Here is a 17,611-nt window from a genome sequence, read left to right as displayed (position 1 = left end):
CAAGTATTTTTGCAGTCCACAGAAAACAAAGGCTTTAGTGAATGTGTGAGTTTGTATTAACATGCATTGACATTTTTTTTTTGATGATTTGGGTTTAATGGCACTTTAAACAACACGTTTTATGTACGTTAACTGCTTCCCGACCAATCGCCACAGTTATACTGCGGCAGGTTGGCTCCCCTGCGCGAGCCGTTGTAGCTCGTAGCGGGGTCGGGATAGCAGGCACGTGATGACCGCTGGCCACGAGTGATCATGAGCAGGAGAGACAGAACAGGGACGAGTGTGTGCAAACACACACTTCCCTGTTCTGTTCTGACAGGAGTGACAGATCATATGTTCCTATTAGCTATGAACCACAATCCGTCACTTACTCCAGTCAATCCCCTCCGTTAGAATCACCTCCCAGGGAACACAATTAACCCCTCGATCGCGCCCCTAGTGTTAACCCACATTTTTACAGTAATCAATGCAGTTTTATAGCATTTATCGCTGTATTAATGCCAATGGTCCCAAAAATGTATCAAAATTGTCCGATGTGTCCGCCATAATGTCGATATTTATTATAGCAAAATGCAAAAAAGAATGCGTTTTTTTTTTTTTCAAAATCGTCGCTCTTTTTTTTGTTTATAACACAAAAAATAAAAACCGCAGAGGTGATCAAATACCACCAAAAGAAAGCTCTATTTGTGGGAAAAAAGGACGTCAATTTTGTTTGGGAGCCACGTCGCACGACCACGCATTTGTCAGTTAACCACTTGCAGACCGGACCATTTTGCTGGTCAAAGACCAGACCACTTTTTGCGATTCGGCACTGCATCGCTTTAACTGACAATTGCGCGGTCGTGCGACGTGGCTCCCAAACAAAATTGACGTCCTTTTTTTCCCACAAATAGAGCTTTCTTTTGGTGGTATTTGATCACCCCTGCGGTTTTTATTTTTTGCGTTATAAACAAAAATAGAGCGTCAATTTTGAAAAAAACGCATTATTTTTTACTTTTTGTTATAATAAATATCCCCCAAAAATATATAAAAAAAAATATTTTTTTCCCTCAGTTTAGGCCGATACGTATTCTTCTACATATTTTTGGTAAAAAAAATCGCAATAAGCGATTTATTGATTGGTTTGCGCAAAAGTTATAGCGTTTACAAAATAGGGATAGTTTTATAGCATTTTTATTAATAATTTTTTATTATTTATTTTTTTACTAGTAATGGCGGCGATCTGCGTTTTTTATTGTGACTGCGACATTGTGGGGGACCCATCGGACATTTTTGACACATTTTTGGGACCATTGTCATTTATACAGTAATCGCTGCTATATAAATGCAGTGATTCCTGTGTAAATGACACTGGCAGTGAAAGGGTTAACCAGTGGGTGGCAGTGTAGGGGTTAAGTGTTCCTAGGGGTGTGTTACTAACTGTGGGGGGGGTTGGGCTTTCATTTAGTGTACACTGATCTCTGCTCCAATCACATGGAGCAGAGATCAGCATCACTAGTTGCTAGGCAGAATGGAGAAATGTTGTTTATACAGCATTTCCTCCATTCGGCCGCTCCGTGAGATGATCGCGGGGATGCCCGCGGCGATCGGGTCCCGCGACCGGACTGTACGCCAATATGCCTGCCCGTGCCATTCTGTCGACGTACATCGTCGTGCGCTGGTCGGGAAGTGGTTAAAGTGACACAGTGCCAAATTGCAAAAAGTGCTCTGATCTTTGACCAGCCAAATGGTCCGGGGCTTAAGTGGTTAAGGAGATTCACCCTCTCTGTTTGTCCTGTTTACCATTATCATTAAAAGAAAAAGTAAAGAAAATCCCAAATTTTGGGTTTTCCTCAGAAAAGTAACAGAGGGGAAAATCTTCCAAGGGGGACACTAGTTCGGGTGACCTGGGGGGTCCCCAAGGATTTCCTTTTAATTTGCAGAGATTTCCTCTCACTTCCTTTTTGGCTGTGGAACAGGAAGTGAAAGGAAATCTCCGCAATGGGACATGGATGAAGGAAAAAAAAATCTGTCAGGGGTTATAACCCCCTTACTCTATCCAAAATGAAAAAAAAAGTTTTACCTATCGTTCTACATTAATTTTTTTTATTTTTTTTTTTAACCAAATAATTATATTGCAGAATTACTGGTTATTTAAAGTGGGGTGCCCCTAAAAAAAAAAAAAAAAAAAAAAAAATTAAACGTCAGCAGCTACAAATACTGCAGCTGCTGACTTTTAATAATCGGACACTTACCTGCACCAGGGTCCAGCGATGCAGGGGGAACGAAGCCCCCCCTTATTCCCTGCTCCGCTTGCGGCGCCGGCATTCTTACTGTGGGCACCCGGCTTCACAGATGGGCACCCACTGCGCATGCGCGAGCAGCGCAGGGTGCCGTGATACGCCTCACAGTCATCCGGGACACGTGACAGGTCCCAGATGACTGTGCGGCGCGAGGGGAAGTGACGTCACCAGCCCGGGCAAGGAAGAAGCCAGACTACGAGGGACCCCCTAGCAACAGGTATTTAGAGGTGAGTAAAAAAAATTTTTTTTCCAATTATTTTATTTTTTTAAAGATTTTTAATCACTTTTTTATTTTTTGTTGGCATCACCACTTTAAATACTGATGGTAGCTGACATTTCCCTTTTCTCACACTCAAGTGTGTTAAGAACATACATCTGCAGACACTGATGTTTACTTAATCAACTCGAGGAGTAAAAGTTGTTTGTTCCTGTCCCTTTTTTCTTTCTTTGGTTGTTTTTTTATTTAATGGAATTGTTTTGTTTTCTTTTAGGTGACTCAGCACCCAGGTGTCTAATAGTCCTCCCCACATAGACTAACAGAACTTCCTGATGTGTGTGCCAAAAGTTTTATCAGCGGACAATGCATGTGACATCACCTAACACTGAGTCCTATGAAGACCTTTTGGAGTCCGAGGCAAGGACAATAAATTAATTTTTATTTTCAGTAGCTCTGGACTACCTGTGTTTCAGTGACCTGTTTGTGCCCACCCATACGAGGATTACAATAGAATGCTAGCTTGGCTAAGCATGTCCAGGTCCTGCTGAGCTGGTTTTCTGCTGTTTTGATCTAAGCACAACTTGCTTATTTGTTTGTTTGGTGGGAGTAAATCATCGGCAACATAGTGCATGTGAAGGGCTGAGGATAAAACTCTCTAAACAATGTGGAGGAACTGGTTCTGAAATAGATTTGTCTGAGAAAGCTCGGAGCAGAGGTCACGGGATGGCATCCCGGGAGAGACTCTATGAGCTATGGATGCTGTATTGTAGCAAAGTAAGTATTGCTCTTTTATTGACTTTGTAATATATTGCAGATGTATTGGGGAGGGTCTAGTCTGTACCAAAAGGAATACGAAGGCAGCCATGTAGGATTGTCTGTGGCTGGGGTACTTTCCAATTTACTGATCTGGAACAAGCATGTAGATCAGGAATCTCAAGGAAAGCTGAAACTTGTATACAGTAAAACCTTGGTTTGAGAGCGTTTTGCAAGACAAGCAACATTTTTTAATAAATGTTGACTTTGAAATACAAGTGATGTCTTGATATACAAGTAGCGTCATGTCACAACTGAGTATAAAAGAGAAGAGAGGCGCCTCTAACTGCAGCAATATAGTTACATTTAATGATGGTACAACATTTAACAACACTTAGAGGCACCTCTCTTCTCTTTTATACTCTGTAGCTCCTGCTGGATTTTGCTTCTAATTCTCTTGTGGAGGCTTCCATCTGTGGATGGACATTTTATGGTTACACAACCTGTCACATTGCTATATTCTTTTTATAAGGACTATAAACTGAAGGACCTGAATAAATGGTTGTGGAACAAATCATTTGAGTTTCCATTATTTATTAGCCCTAGTACACACACGGTCGGACATTCCGACAACAAAATCCGTCAGATTTTGTCCGAAACTTGTGTTGCATACACACGGTCAGACAAAGTTGTCGGAAAATCCGATCGTACGTAACGTGATGACGTTATTTCGTTATGGTGGGACTACCTTCAGGCTAGTAGCCAATAGCTTTGGTCTAGGAATTTGATCTGGGCATGCGTGGCACTTTGTCCGATCGGAATTCTCTACACACATGCGGACAAAGTCCGATCGGATCATGTTGTCGGAAAGTTTTATAGCCCAGCTCTAAAACTTTGTCCGTCGGATATTCTGAACGAAACAGTCCGATGGAGCCCACACACAGTCGGATTATCCGACAACACGGTCCGATTGGACATTTTCCGTCGGAATGTCTGACCGTGTGTACAAGGGCTTATGGGGAAATTCGCTTTGCTATACAAGTGCTTTGGACTACAAGCATGTTTCTGGAACAAATTATTCTCACAATCCAAGGTTTTACTGTACTTGTTTTCCGTCAGTGAAAGTACTGACGTTATAGGATCAATATGTCTGCCAAAGCAGTAGTTTCATAAGGTGAGTTCAGGAACGGTTGCCTCTGTATCAATATGATTACTTTTGAGCTGTGGTTCACACTAATGCGATGCAGTAAACGCACAGGAATCGCACTGTGTTCATGCGATCTGCTGCTGGGGTCAAAGGTTAAAGATGCCCCGAAAGCAGGTTGCAAAGCGCAGTGCATTTGCCTGAACTGGATCGCATGGGTGTAAACGCTGCAATTCCTGTGCAAAATCACACAGTGTGCAGTGTGAACCAGAGCTAAAGGGAAATCTTGCAAAATTTGATATTTCCATGTTTATATGCATGCTTACAGAGGTTTTCTTCATTTTTTTAACTGTGCTGCCAAAATGTTATGGGAAATAAAATAAACCCTTCCCAAAAAGTGCCATACCTCTTCTTTTGCAGCAACCATTATTTGGATTTGATGCTTTAATTGCAGATTTAGGTTCTATTCACTTTTTTGTACGACTCCAAAATTGCACCAACTTCGGTGCAGCTTTGGATGGGTACAACTTTTGCTTTTAAAGGTAACTTTATTGTGCACAAAATACTGTACGCGAGTACAAAACTAAAAGTACACAGAAAACATAGCAAACGGTGCTCAGATATCACCATATGCAATACATAGTATGTCCATTCAGTACATGTAGATTAAGCATTGTAGGAACAAGTGTGCAACCCAAACACCGCTACAAACATGAACTGTAGAATGTCAGTATATCGGTGCATACAAATACAGTAGTCAAGAAAAAGTGAAAAATGATCCACAATAGGTCCCTAGCACTGGTCAATGCCTGGAGTATTAGGTGGTATTGTGCAGTCTAAACTCACCCACAAGTCCCAGATTTTATGAAACTTACAATGGCAACTTCTGGCTTCATATGTCAATTTATTGGATGGATGCAACTTGGATAGGACTTTGGCTTTAACCACTGATAATGGACAACTGTCGCACAACTGTTGCACTGTATAACATTCTGGTACAACTTTCATGCAGTTTTTGAGAGTTAATGTGGAAGTCTATTGCCCTCAAGTTGCATGAACGTCGGAGAAAAGTAGTGCATGAACTACTTGGAAGTTGTTGCAACTTTAATCCGCACGTATATGAATGGTTGTCATTGGAAAACCATGGGGAACGACTTGTCATGTGACTTTGGTGTCCAAAGTTGCATGACAACTTGCACAAGTGTGAATGGAGCCTATGGCTATAATACATGCACTGACGCACTGTGGTGCCATCTATCTTGAATAGCACCCCAATGCACTGCAATGCATGACAACAAGCCATAGTGTGTTGTAGGAAAAAATTGGCGATATGCCCAATTATTGGGATGTTTTTGTGTGTCACTTGGCCATTGATTTCAGTGGACTGCCTTTAATGCTCTGCACATTAACACGTGACATAACACACTGCATAAATGTAAATGGACTCTAAGGCCGCGTACACACGAGAGGATTGTCCGTCCAACTTAGTCCGCTGAAACGTGTTTCAGCGGACAATCCGCTCGTGTGTGGGCTTCAGCAGACTTTTTTAGCGGACAGTCTGGCGGATTAAGTCTTTCGGAATTTCCGTAATATTGTCCGTCCAAACTTGGTTTCAGCGGACAGTCCGCTCGTGAGTAGGCTAGTTCGATGGACTAAGTATGGCGCATGCTCAGAAAGGATTTACACGGCCGAAGGTTGCATTGCAGTGTATTGGACGTCGAATTTCTAGTCCCGTCTTACGTGCCAAACACGTCATCGTGCAAGCTTTCAGCGGACTGTCTGTTCGCCGTGTGTGGTCAAGTCCGTTCATTCAAAAGTAGGACGGGACTGTCTGTCGGATTGTCTGACGGACTTAGTTGGACGGATAGTCTGCCCGTGTGTACGCGGCCTAAGGCTGGCTTCAGACTGCCGTGCCTAGCGATTCACAGCAGGGGTCCTGTGTGTTGTAATTCTCACAAGCAAGCTTCCTCAAGCTTAGTACACAAATGCTGAGTGTCGGGCGGCATCGGCAGGTTTAATAGAAACCGGCCCACATTTGTCCCGTGTGTACTGTAGCCAGTCTGACAGAAGCTGAAGGGGCATGACTGAAAAAGGTCTGCCATTTGGCCCCCGATCAGCGCTCTTGGCCAATGCCTGAGAGTGCTGATCAGAGTGTTCTGACGGGGGGCGTCCCCCTGCTAGAACACAATAGCACAGCAGTTGAGATTGCTGTACTAAATCCTGTATAATAATAATAATAATAATAGTACAGCGGCTCCTCTGAAGCTGCCATTTTAATTTTGCTCAGCCCTGCTGGGTTGAACGAAAAAAAATAGTAGTGTGTACTAGGCTTAAGGTAGCCACACATCTTGTAATGCATACTGTAATTAGCAATTCTAAAGCTGGCCACACATTTTTCAGTCTGATTGTACAGCCAAAATTGTATAGTATTTAGTCAGCTTTGGATTTACTAAAGACTGTGTAGTAATTATGGGAGGTCCTATCGGATTGGATGTAACCTGAATGGATTGTTTAGGTGAATCTTGCATAACAGAGTTGTTGGTGAATCGAAAGCTCATCATACTCATTACAATTTGATTATACAATCTCCTTTTAATCTACCAACAAGTATATGCTTGATTGGAGACAGGTTGATTGGGTATTTAACACATCCTCATATTGCATAATTTTGATAATGTGTATGGTGAGGCTAAATTAGATTATGCAAAGATTGTACAATTTGATTTCAACATGTGTAATTTACCAACTGCTGTGAACTGCATATAACGTGTAAGCGCTCACAATCAAATTGTAACATGAATAGTGAACTTTCATTTGGAACTCGGAGCAGCTAGCCCAGCAAACCCTCACAGACCTAGGTCTGGGCTTCCCTTTTACGTTTCCCTACAACTATAGTTCTCTCACAGAGGAGGAGATATTGGCTAATCGGTTATAATTGCTGACCACAGATAACTAATTCATGGATTATCTCCACTGATATACTGTAGCTCTGATGTCACACTTGTCTCTCTGTTTGCTGAATGCAGCAGAGAGACGACAGGAAATAGAAGAGAATGTTTGGCTGATGAAAGAACTATGAAACGTATCAATCCTTTGCTGTCAGTCTGTTAAATGGTATATAACATTAGGGTCGGCTTCTTCATCCTCTCTCTGATCACTGTCATTGGTGCTCACATAGTCAGGAGCCAATCCCTGCTTCCTGATTGTGAACTGTGATCAGAAGCTGGCGGTGACAGCTCAGTTACTGTACTGGGAGTGCCAAGTGAGCTCTGAGTACAGATCAATAGACTCAGAGAAGCATCTGCCCAGCATTAAATCCCACCTATGTGGTACCGCATATATGTGTGCCAATGTGAAGAGGTTAAAGTGTAACTTCACCCTAAAAGGTTTTAGTAGGTTTTAGTCACCCTAGTTTTAGTAGGTACGCGCTCCCACTTCTGCTCAGACCGCCTAAGTGATCAAAGTAGAAGTTATCCACCCCCACATTTAACCTTCTGGGACACATCACAGGTACCATTTGGCTACGGAACAGTTCACAAATCGAAGCGGGCTGCGGCTGTGAAGCCGCAAACATTTACAGCTGGCTTCCCTTAGGAAACATGCCAACGCTGGGGACCTGAAAATTGGCAAAGAACCAGCCTGGGTGAGGCCGATGCTGGATCCTTGGACAGGTAAGTGTCTTTTTTTTTTTTTTTTTTTTTTTTTTTTAAGTCAGCAGCTACAGTATTTTCAATTTTTTTGAAGACTAAAGATCAAGCTGTGCTAGGAAAGCTTTGCTCAGAGTTCTTACCATTGCTTATGGCTCTAATCAGGTGTTTCAAAAATACACCCCCCCGCGCATTAATTCAGGCGCCGACATCCGAAAAGAGGCTGGACGCCTGAATAGGGGGTGGTGGTGGCAGCGTCCATGAATAGATACATGCAATGCATGCATCAATCCGTTATTCATATAGGGGGGTGGCAGGAGAGAGGGCACGGTGCCCCGTGCTCCCTTAATGGATTCACCACCACTGCATTTCTTTTTACATTGTTTTTGTCCGCATAATGCTTAATTGTGTTTTGGGCATTTCAAACACTTTCATAGTCTGTGTCAATCAGAAGGATGGAGAATTGTGACTCTTCTGTAAATTACCAGCACACTTGATGCTTGTAAACGCATCTAAACATGTCAAAGCGCTTGTTCATACTAGACACGTTTATTGCTTGAGTGTTAATTCATTTAGATGGCCAGAATTAAATGATGTATTCTGGCCAATTTAATGAATTAACACTCAAACACTTGACGCGGGGAAATGAAGCTAAATACTTTACACATTTACAAGCATCAGGCTTTTTATTTGTCAAAATACTGCTACCAGGAGAAAGACTTCTAGGAGGGGTTTGAAAACGTCCTGTGTGCACGAGACCAGTGCGACTTTGTCGCTACTTCAACACAATTTCAAACCGCAGATCAGTGTGATTTGGCCCTCCAAATTCACTGCAGCTTGTGACTTCATTTAACAGAAGTCAATGCAAGTCACAATGAAATCCCCAAAAAGTAGTGCAGGAACCTTTTTAAAAATGGCTGCGACTTGAGTCTGTAAACCAGGGCTAAATGCAATGGCGGACACTCATAAGGGGTGCAGGGTATGCCGCTCCCCCAATCCATATGCCTGGCCCCTAATCTCCATGCAGGGCACCGGACACATGGATTTCATTGTTTGTTTTTCATTTTTTAATTTTTTAAAAAAAAATTTAAGCACATGATTAGAGCCAGAAGCTCTAATTGGTTTCAAAAAGGGTGGACTGGGGCACAGAGCACTGTGCCCTGAGCCCTCCCACTTATGTGTCAATCGCTAATGTCTTCCTGCTTCTTCTCCTGGCTAATCAGGAAGCGGGTCCTGATACCTGATTGGCCGTGAGTCCTAAGACCCAATTGGCCTTTGGGGAGAAGCAACTGCCGGGACTTGGGGGGAGATGCAGGGGGAAGCCGCCACTTGGATGGGGTAAGTGTGGGGCTGGCGGGTGAAAGGCGGGCGAACGACTCAACGATCTATCGAGCAACGGGAAGGGGGCGGGATTTTGGGTTAGTGAGGGGGCCAGGTTTGTTTGCCGCCCCCCCCCCCCCCCCCAAAAAAAAAAAATCGAGCACCAGCCACCACGGGCTAAATGACAATGATGATTATTTCACCTCCAGCGAATGTTGGGGAAAGTCGCAATCACGTCCCTTTGGTTCAGGCTAATGAATAGCTCAGAGTCTTAATACTCGGCTTATTATGTTGCTACTAAAAGATTTAAAAACTGTTCCTACAGCAACACTACAGGGATGGGGCAGAGCTCCGAAAACAGTGTGGCTATTGGTATGTGCAGGAACAAGACCTTTACTCATTGATGAAGGGTGTCATAGCTTGACAGCAAACCGTGAGAGTCCTGGACACACTATGTTCTCTGTCTTGTAGCTTATATATATCATTTACTTTCTGGCACTGGTGATGAACATCGGTGTCTTAGGTGCAATGCTGACTATTTTACTAGAACACACATTTCTTTGTTTAACTATAATGACCCCTTTTTCCATGAGATGGTAAAATGACTTCATGAATGAATGAATGAAATACTTATATAGCGCACAATGCGAACTGAATCGCCTCTAGGCGCTGTGGCGAGCTTTGATCATCTGCTAAAAGAGGAAGGTCTTGAGTTTTTTCCTAAAAGACAGGTGATTTTCTTCCAGGCGGATGTTTATTGGTAGAGCATTCCATAGCCGAGGCCCTTGGACAGCGAATCTCCGATCCCCCTTGGATTTATATCGGGCTTTGGGCACGAGGAGGAGGTTTTTGTTGGCTGATCGAAGACTGCGGTTTGGTGTGTAATGATTTATTTTCTCCATTAGGTATTGCGGAGCTTCTCTATGCACGCATTTGTGGGTGAGGCAAAGGGTCTTGAACGTGATCCGATTTTTTACGGTTAGCCAATGTAAGCTCCTCAGTGAAGGAGAAATGGATTCCCAGGGTTTTTTTCCTGTTATCAGCCTTGCCGCCGTGTTTTGGATCAGTTGTAATCGCGTAAGTTGATATTGTGGTAATCCTATGTAAAGCGAGTTTGCGTAGTCCAGTCGTGAATTAATGATTGTTCCAACTACCACTGCTTTGTCATTCTTTGGGATAAAAGGGATGAGTCTGCGAAGCATGCGCAGCAGATGGTGAGATCGACTGACTACTGCTCCTATTTGCGCATCCATTGACATTTGTGCGTCTAAAATAACCCCGAGACTCTTGGCTTTGGTCTTTGGGGAGATAGTCTGCCCAAAGACGGTTGGTGGAGACCAGGAGGTTTTGGTTGCGGGCTTATGATTTGGGTGTAAGATAAGAAGCTCTGTCTTTGATTGGTTCAGCTGGAGGGAGTTGGTGGTCATCCAGTCCTCTATTGATTTGAGGCAGTTTTCAAGTTGTTGTTGGTGATCTTTTTTTCCATTGATCCGGAAATAAAGTTGCGTGTCGTCAGCGTAAGAGTGGAAGCAGAGATCTGAGCATCTGATGATTTGAAGGAGTGGGCGAATGTAAATGTTGAAGAGAACGGGTGACAACGGAGAGCCTTGAGGGACTCCGCAGGTGACTGCCCGAGTTTCGGAGAGGAATTTTCCTAGTTTCACTGTCTGTGACCGATTTCCTAGGAAGGACGCGAACCAATGGAGATCTATGTCTTGGACTCCGGCTACTTCTGTGAGGCGGACGAGTAGAGTATTGTGATCTACTGTATCAAACGCTGCACTTAGGTCTAGCAGTACGAGGAGACACGGCTCTCCGTCATCTGCCGCTTCGAGGGCGTCATCCCAAATCTTGAGGAGAGCTGTTTCTGTTCCATGACCCGGGCGGAAGCCTGATTGCAGCGGGTCCAGGAGTTTGTGAGTATCCAGGTGAAGTTGTAGCTGATGTACTACAGCTTTCTCCATGATCTTAGAAATGGTGTTGAGGCTTGTAATTGGCCTACGGTTGTTTGGATCCTGAGGGTCCAGGTTTGGTTTCTTGAGTAGAGGTTTGACGATGCCTTGTTTGAGGATGCTGGGAACAATCCCTTCGTGGAATGATCGGTTTATGAGGTGGGTTATGGTTGGAGCCACGATGTCGGAGCATTCTTTCAGTAGTTTTGTGGGGATGATGTCAATAGGTGAGGTACTGTCACGCAGTTTATTAATGATGTTTTTTGCGGTGTCTACGGTAATTGGGGATAGTGAAAATTTTGGCGGTTGCGGTATGTTGGTGCGGACATCCTCTTTATGTATTTGCTGGCTGAGGTCGGATGTTTTCTTCTGACAAATTTGTTTCCCTGATGGTTTTGACTTTATCGATGAAAAAATCTGACAGTTTGTCACAGTAATCCTGGGATTCGCTTTCTGGGGGTTCTAGGCACACCGGATTCATTGATTGATTAACCAGTTTAAACAGTTCCCGTGGTTGGTTTGCGGCCGTTGAGATTGTATATGAGAAGTGGTCCTTTTTGGCTTTGAAGATTGCTTTCCGATAATTCTCTGTCAGACCTTTGTAGTTAAATAGGTTTTCCTCGGTGGGATTTCTTCTCCATGTTCTTTCCGCTCTTCTGCGTTCTTGCTTTAGTACGGAGAGGGAGCTATTAAACCATCCAGCATTTTTCTTCCTGATGAGAGCCCTGCGTTTTGGTGCTACCGAGTCTGCTGATTGCAGTAATGCCTTGTTCAGGGAGTTGAGTGTTTCCTCCGTAGAGTGGTTTAAGGTTATTGTAGATATTTTTTTGGACAGAGTGGTTTTGAAGGCTTCGGAGTACAGTTTTTTATGCGATCTGGTCCAGTGCGTTGTTACAGGTTTCCGTTTTGCGTTGGTGATGTTGGTAGTGATTTTGAATTTGATGGCGTGGTGATCCGTCCATGGCAGAGTTATGTTGTCGCATATGTTGACGTCGATGTTCTGTTTGAAAATGAGGTCCAGGGTGTGCCCTGACCCATGCGTGGGAGTCTTTATCAGTTGCTGTAGACCCAGTTCTTCTAGTTGATTGATGCAGGCAGTCGCGATGGGGTCTTTAGGCTCATTTGCCCAAAGGTTGAAATCTCCGAGTGCCAGGAAATTTTTGAATTTTAGGGTGTGCATTGCAAAGGATTCCGTGAGGGGTGAAAGAAGATTGGACTTTGGTCCCGGTGGTCTGTAGCACAGTAGAATATGAGTGGTGTCATGGGGTGTTGGTTGAAAATGTAGCGTCAGGGTTTCCATAAAAGACACTGGGTTCTGAGATGATGGTTTAGTGAGATCCAGGTGACCTTTAAAGATCACTGCTAGGCCTCCTCCTTTTTTCCCTATCCGGTGTTCGGTTAGGATCCTGTAGTTTTCCGGCACCAATTCGGTGAGGATGGTGTTGCAGTCAGAGGTTAACCAGCTTTCGGTGATGAAGAGACAATCTACATTGTTCTCGATGATGAAGTCGTGTACTTCCAGTCTATGTTTGACTGCAGACCTGGCGTTAATCAAGGCGCAATCTAATTGTAGTGGTCGAGTAGATGTCTTCCTGTGGTTGGGAGCTGCTTGTCGTCCGGTTTTTAATAGTTGTTCTCTTTGAAGTATTTTTTGTATGGAAGATGGCAATGTGGTGTTGATGTTCCTTAGTCTGTGCAGAACTTCAGCTGAGTATTTGAAGTAGCACATGGTTTGTGGATGCTGTTGATGGTACTATGGGCCTAAGATGATGATCCTGATCAGGGTATTGATCCTGAGGTGGGGCTAGGTATCAGACTTGCCGCCGTGCTTGAGGCTATTAGCGCGCAAGTTGATCAGGGGATGCCTATATGGATGCGGAAGGAGTTGTTGTATTCGGTTGCTGGCTGTTCCAGCTGCCTTTACTTAAGGTGGAGGTCTCCGCTTAGAAAAGAAGTCTGGCTGTGATCTGGAAAAGTCGTCCTAGGATAGCGTAAAAAATGGAAAGGAGGCCGGAGGTAGGGGTATGCTAACCTATGGTTGTTCCAGAGGAAGGCAAAAAACCCCCTGACAGTAGCAGCCAAATGCACCAGTGGGGCAAAAATTCCTTCCTGATCCCCGTAGGCGGTCGGACAGAGTCCCTGGAACAATCACTGGGGGGGGGGGGGGGGGGGAGTGGAGGTGCGAGCTTACCTGGCTGCGGTTGTCCCCTTAAAACACTCTGATCCGGTGAATCTGGCTTGCTGTCAGCCTGACGTTTCTGGAAAGCTGTCTGGTTGCACCTTGCAGTGGGATCTTTAAAATGGAGGGGAGGATGGATGTTTTCACTTCATGAAAGCTGGAGACAGTATTGGAGTTGAACATGGCCACACACATTGCAATCTGATTGTACGCTCACCTTTAGTAGAAAGCCCATGTGATTGGATATATGCCTGCACGCAGCACCTGGAAGTTGGGACGCTGTGAAAAAAAGTCCCATTTACGCTATATGGGCCTCATCACCTGAGTAGTCATTCTGCTGTATTCTGTACTATTGCATAGGGCACACTTGTATGGGTACAGTTCCTGTGCTTGCTTGACATTTGTCTCTCTTTTGTCTCTTCATGTGGATCTCTGACTTTGTAAAATTAGTTTTATAGTTCATAAAGAATGCTAAACCTCCAGTGCTACCGGCTTGCTATAAAAGTGTATGTAAACCCAGGAACAAAACTTGTATATATTGCAGCTTACCTGTCCTTAGATTTGGTGGATGCACGAGGCTTCATGCACTTGGATGTTTAGAGGCATTTATACGAAACGGCGGCATCAAGCCGTTTACTTGTGTGGCCGGCTCAACCTGCCACCTGCAGGACAGAACTGGATTTTTGGCAGGATTAACAGGTACATGTTGCATTTATCAAACTGTATTACAAAACATTTTCAGCCATAGACATAGGTTGCAAGAAAGAAAATTGCTCTATTTCCCCATCAGCACATTCAGTGTTGATGGAACCCGTGTTTTTTTTTTCTGGCAGGGAAAGCTGTCCCAGCCAAGAGAACATGTTGGTTATTGGTAGCAGTTATAAAAGCTGCTAGCAATAATAGCGTGTAAAATCTGACAGGCTGGTTCTACCCAAGTTGATCAATCAGTATATTCAGCATTAGGGATGAGCTCAGGTGTGTTTGCACGGTCCACGTGCAGAGCCCGCCAGGAAGTCGGTGCAGCGCTGCGCTAATCACAGGCAGTGAGACATTGCCCCGATGCGCGGCTGCAGAGATCGGGAAATGTCTCACTGCCTGTGATTAGCGGATCGCTGCGCCGACTTCCTGGCGGGCCCTGCACATGGAGCATGCGAACACTCCTGAGCTCATCCTTATTAAGCATGCCTATACATTGTTCAAATCTGATCCAGTTCCTGCTGAACCAGCCAAGATTCGAGCTGTCTATAGCTGCCTTAAAGAGGAAGTAAAGGAGAAGGAAGAGGCTGGACGCCTGAATAGGGGGTGGTGGCGGCAGCGGCCATGAATAGATTCATGCAATGCATGCATCAATCCGTTATTCATATAGGGGGGTGGCAGGAGAGAGGGCACGGTGCCCCGTGCTCCCTTAATGGATTCACCACCACTGGTAAAGGAAGTAAATATTATTATTTTTTTTTTTTTCTTAAATGCAACCTGCAAGGCAAAGGCATAATGAGCTAGTATGGGAACGAAGCCCCCGAAGCGGTCCTCCTTCTTCATCTTCGGCGCTGCCATGTATCCCAGAGTGACTTCCGGGTCTTGCTGCTCCGGAGCTGTGATGACGTCACTCCCGCGCACGTGCACGGGAGCCAACACGAGCGGCATATCGCCATGATCTGCGGCCTGCTCAATGCGCCTGTGCACCGCTGTCTACGATGCATGGGCTGTAGACAGTGGTGCCTGCGCCATAGACAGCGGTGCCTGTCTTTTTGTAAATATCTCCTAAACCGTGTAGGTTTAGGAGATATTTCTTGGACCTACAGGTAAGCCTTAATCTAGGCTTACCTGTAGGTCAAAGTGCTTTGTAAGGGTTTACAACCACTTTAAATAAGTGAACTACTCTGTTAGTCTAGATTCATACTGCAGCGGGTGCCGGAATGCATGTAAATCGGACGCATTCCCACACCTGCAGCCAAAACGCGCTGCTCTTTAGCAGATGCACGGAGGCGCCATTCATTTTTATTGGCAGCTCCACAAATCAGAAAATATGGTGCATAGGTCATATACTTTTTCGCAGCTGGAAATGCAGGCATAGCATTGGCTGTTGTACCTGCGCAAAGATGCGAACCTAGACTTTTATTGTTTTATATACAGTTTAATATGTAGATTGTGACTGAGCTTGTTAACACATTTCCACCCCCCCCCCCCCCTTTCCCCAATGGACAGATTTACATGTACAGGTCATGCGACTTCTATCCACACAAGCCACCCTCTAGTACTCTACAACACATGCTGGAGAGTTGAATGCTGCTGTACTTCTGATTGGCAGCCTCCCAATACAGTATATGGAAAGCTATACATTTCTTCAGTCAACATTTGTGGGGGGGATGCAAACAAACTGAAAAATTTCTGAAAATAACCCATCAAATGCAGCCACTGTGCCCATCAAACGCAGCCACTGTGCACACCTAACACCTTTTTTGAAGCCTATTAGAGCTTATGGCTCTAATCAGGCGCTTCAAAAATACACCCACCCTGCGCATTAATTCAGGCGCCGACATCTGAAAAGAGGCTGGACGCCTGAATAGGGGGTGGTGGGGGCAGTGGCCATGAATAGATTCATGCAATGCATGCATCAATCCATTATTCATATAGGGGGGTGGCAGGAGAGAGGGCACGGTGCCCGTGCTCCCTTAATGGATTCACCACCACTGCATTTCTTTTTACATAGTTTTTGTCCGCATAATGCTTAATTGTGTTCCTTTTTTTAGTGAGTACTGGAGTTGTTGGTTCCCTACATAGATGTTTTGGGCATTTCAAACACTTTCATAGTCTGTGTCAATCAGAAGGATGGAGAATTGTGACTCTTCTGTAAATTACCAGCACACTGCTCTGGATCTGCTCTGAATAGTGGCAGCTGACCAGCAGGTGACTATAGTGAAACGGACTTAGAATTCAGCACCTGCAGCTTGGAGGGTCCTTTCTACCATGCTACAAAATGCACTGAAAACGCATGTGAATTTGCAGTTGCATGCATTTTTATGTGTGTTACATTGCATTAATGTGTGAATGATCCACATAGAAACCCATGGTTTTCTATGTGCTCTTGCAGTGACCTGCGTTTTTCCAATGCAGATAACTGGACATGGTGTGACTGAGCCCTAAGGACCCTTTTACACTGAACGCAGTGGGATGCAGTTGGATGCATTTTGAACTGCACTCCAACTGCATGTATAGCCCAAAATCAAGGTAAGCCTATGGGCATAGTTCACATCAGTGCAGTAGAGAACAGTTAAAAAAAAATAAAGTACAGCATGCTGCATTTTTCTGCACCTTGAATGTAAAGAACGCGCTACAGACATGCTACAAATGCGCTTCAAACACAGTGCACCCGCACTGCACTGTGCCCCTTTAAGCCCAGGAAGCCATGTCCAAAAACAGAAAAAACTGAAAAACGCACTGCAAACGCAGCCCAAAAAGCCCAAAAAGTGCTCTTTAAATGCATGTAAACATGCAGTCAACAATGCGCAGTTATGTGCAATTTCTGGTGTGAACGGGCCCTTAAAGTTATGTGAATGTGGAAGACTTTAATCTTCAGTGGTAGGTAATATAGAGGTTTTAATAAACGCCTATTGAAAGTGTGCTAGGCATCCAATGATTGTTTATAGCTGTTGAATAATGTTATGTGTGACCTAATGAATAGCAGCTCTGTTTAGCCATAGGCCCTTTAACTTATCTGATGTGGAAGAACATTTACTTTGATTAGGGAAAAGAAGCTGTTTTGTGGGTATAAACATACAGCGTGGGAGCCATAAACATGACTGCAAGCAAAGAATGTGGTTCATTTGTGTTTTGTTTCCTTCAGAGACACTGGATAAATGCGTGCTTTTAGGGCTCTTTCACACCATTTGCGTTTGCCCAGCGAATTCCCAACGCAAAGATAGGGCAACCGAGTTGTGGTGGGTGCTTGAAAAAAAGTACTGCCTGTGTTCTATTAGAAAGCCGCTACCCATCAGAAAATGCAACCTATGTGACGTAGCGGCACATTGTGTGTGGTGGGTAGTAGCTTTCTAATAGAACATATTAAGAACAGCAGATGGCAATGAAAGAGGTTTATGAATGGTTGCAATAGAGAACA

At 44.3% G+C, this 17,611-nt stretch overlaps 1 protein-coding gene across 1 annotated transcript in view; it reads left to right on the top strand.

Annotated features, from left to right (window-relative positions):
• Window positions 1-17,611, top strand: part of LOC143924327 (neurobeachin-like protein 1) — a 305,361-nt gene that overhangs the window by 9,994 nt on the left and 277,756 nt on the right. Inside the window, exon 2 of the mRNA XM_077448578.1 lies at window positions 2,774-3,273. Within this exon, the coding sequence (XP_077304704.1) occupies window positions 3,223-3,273 (51 nt within the window). The 5' untranslated portion in view covers window positions 2,774-3,222. The remainder of the gene's footprint in view (window positions 1-2,773; window positions 3,274-17,611) is intronic.

Source organism: Lithobates pipiens, unplaced genomic scaffold (genome assembly GCF_037356315.1).
Source record: "Lithobates pipiens isolate NorthernLeopardFrog02 unplaced genomic scaffold, aLitPip1_a1.2 Scaffold_22, whole genome shotgun sequence".
NCBI lineage: Eukaryota > Metazoa > Chordata > Amphibia > Anura > Ranidae > Lithobates > Lithobates pipiens.
The sequence above is the reverse complement of the archived record's forward strand: the minus strand, read 5'-3'. Positions and strand labels throughout refer to the sequence as shown.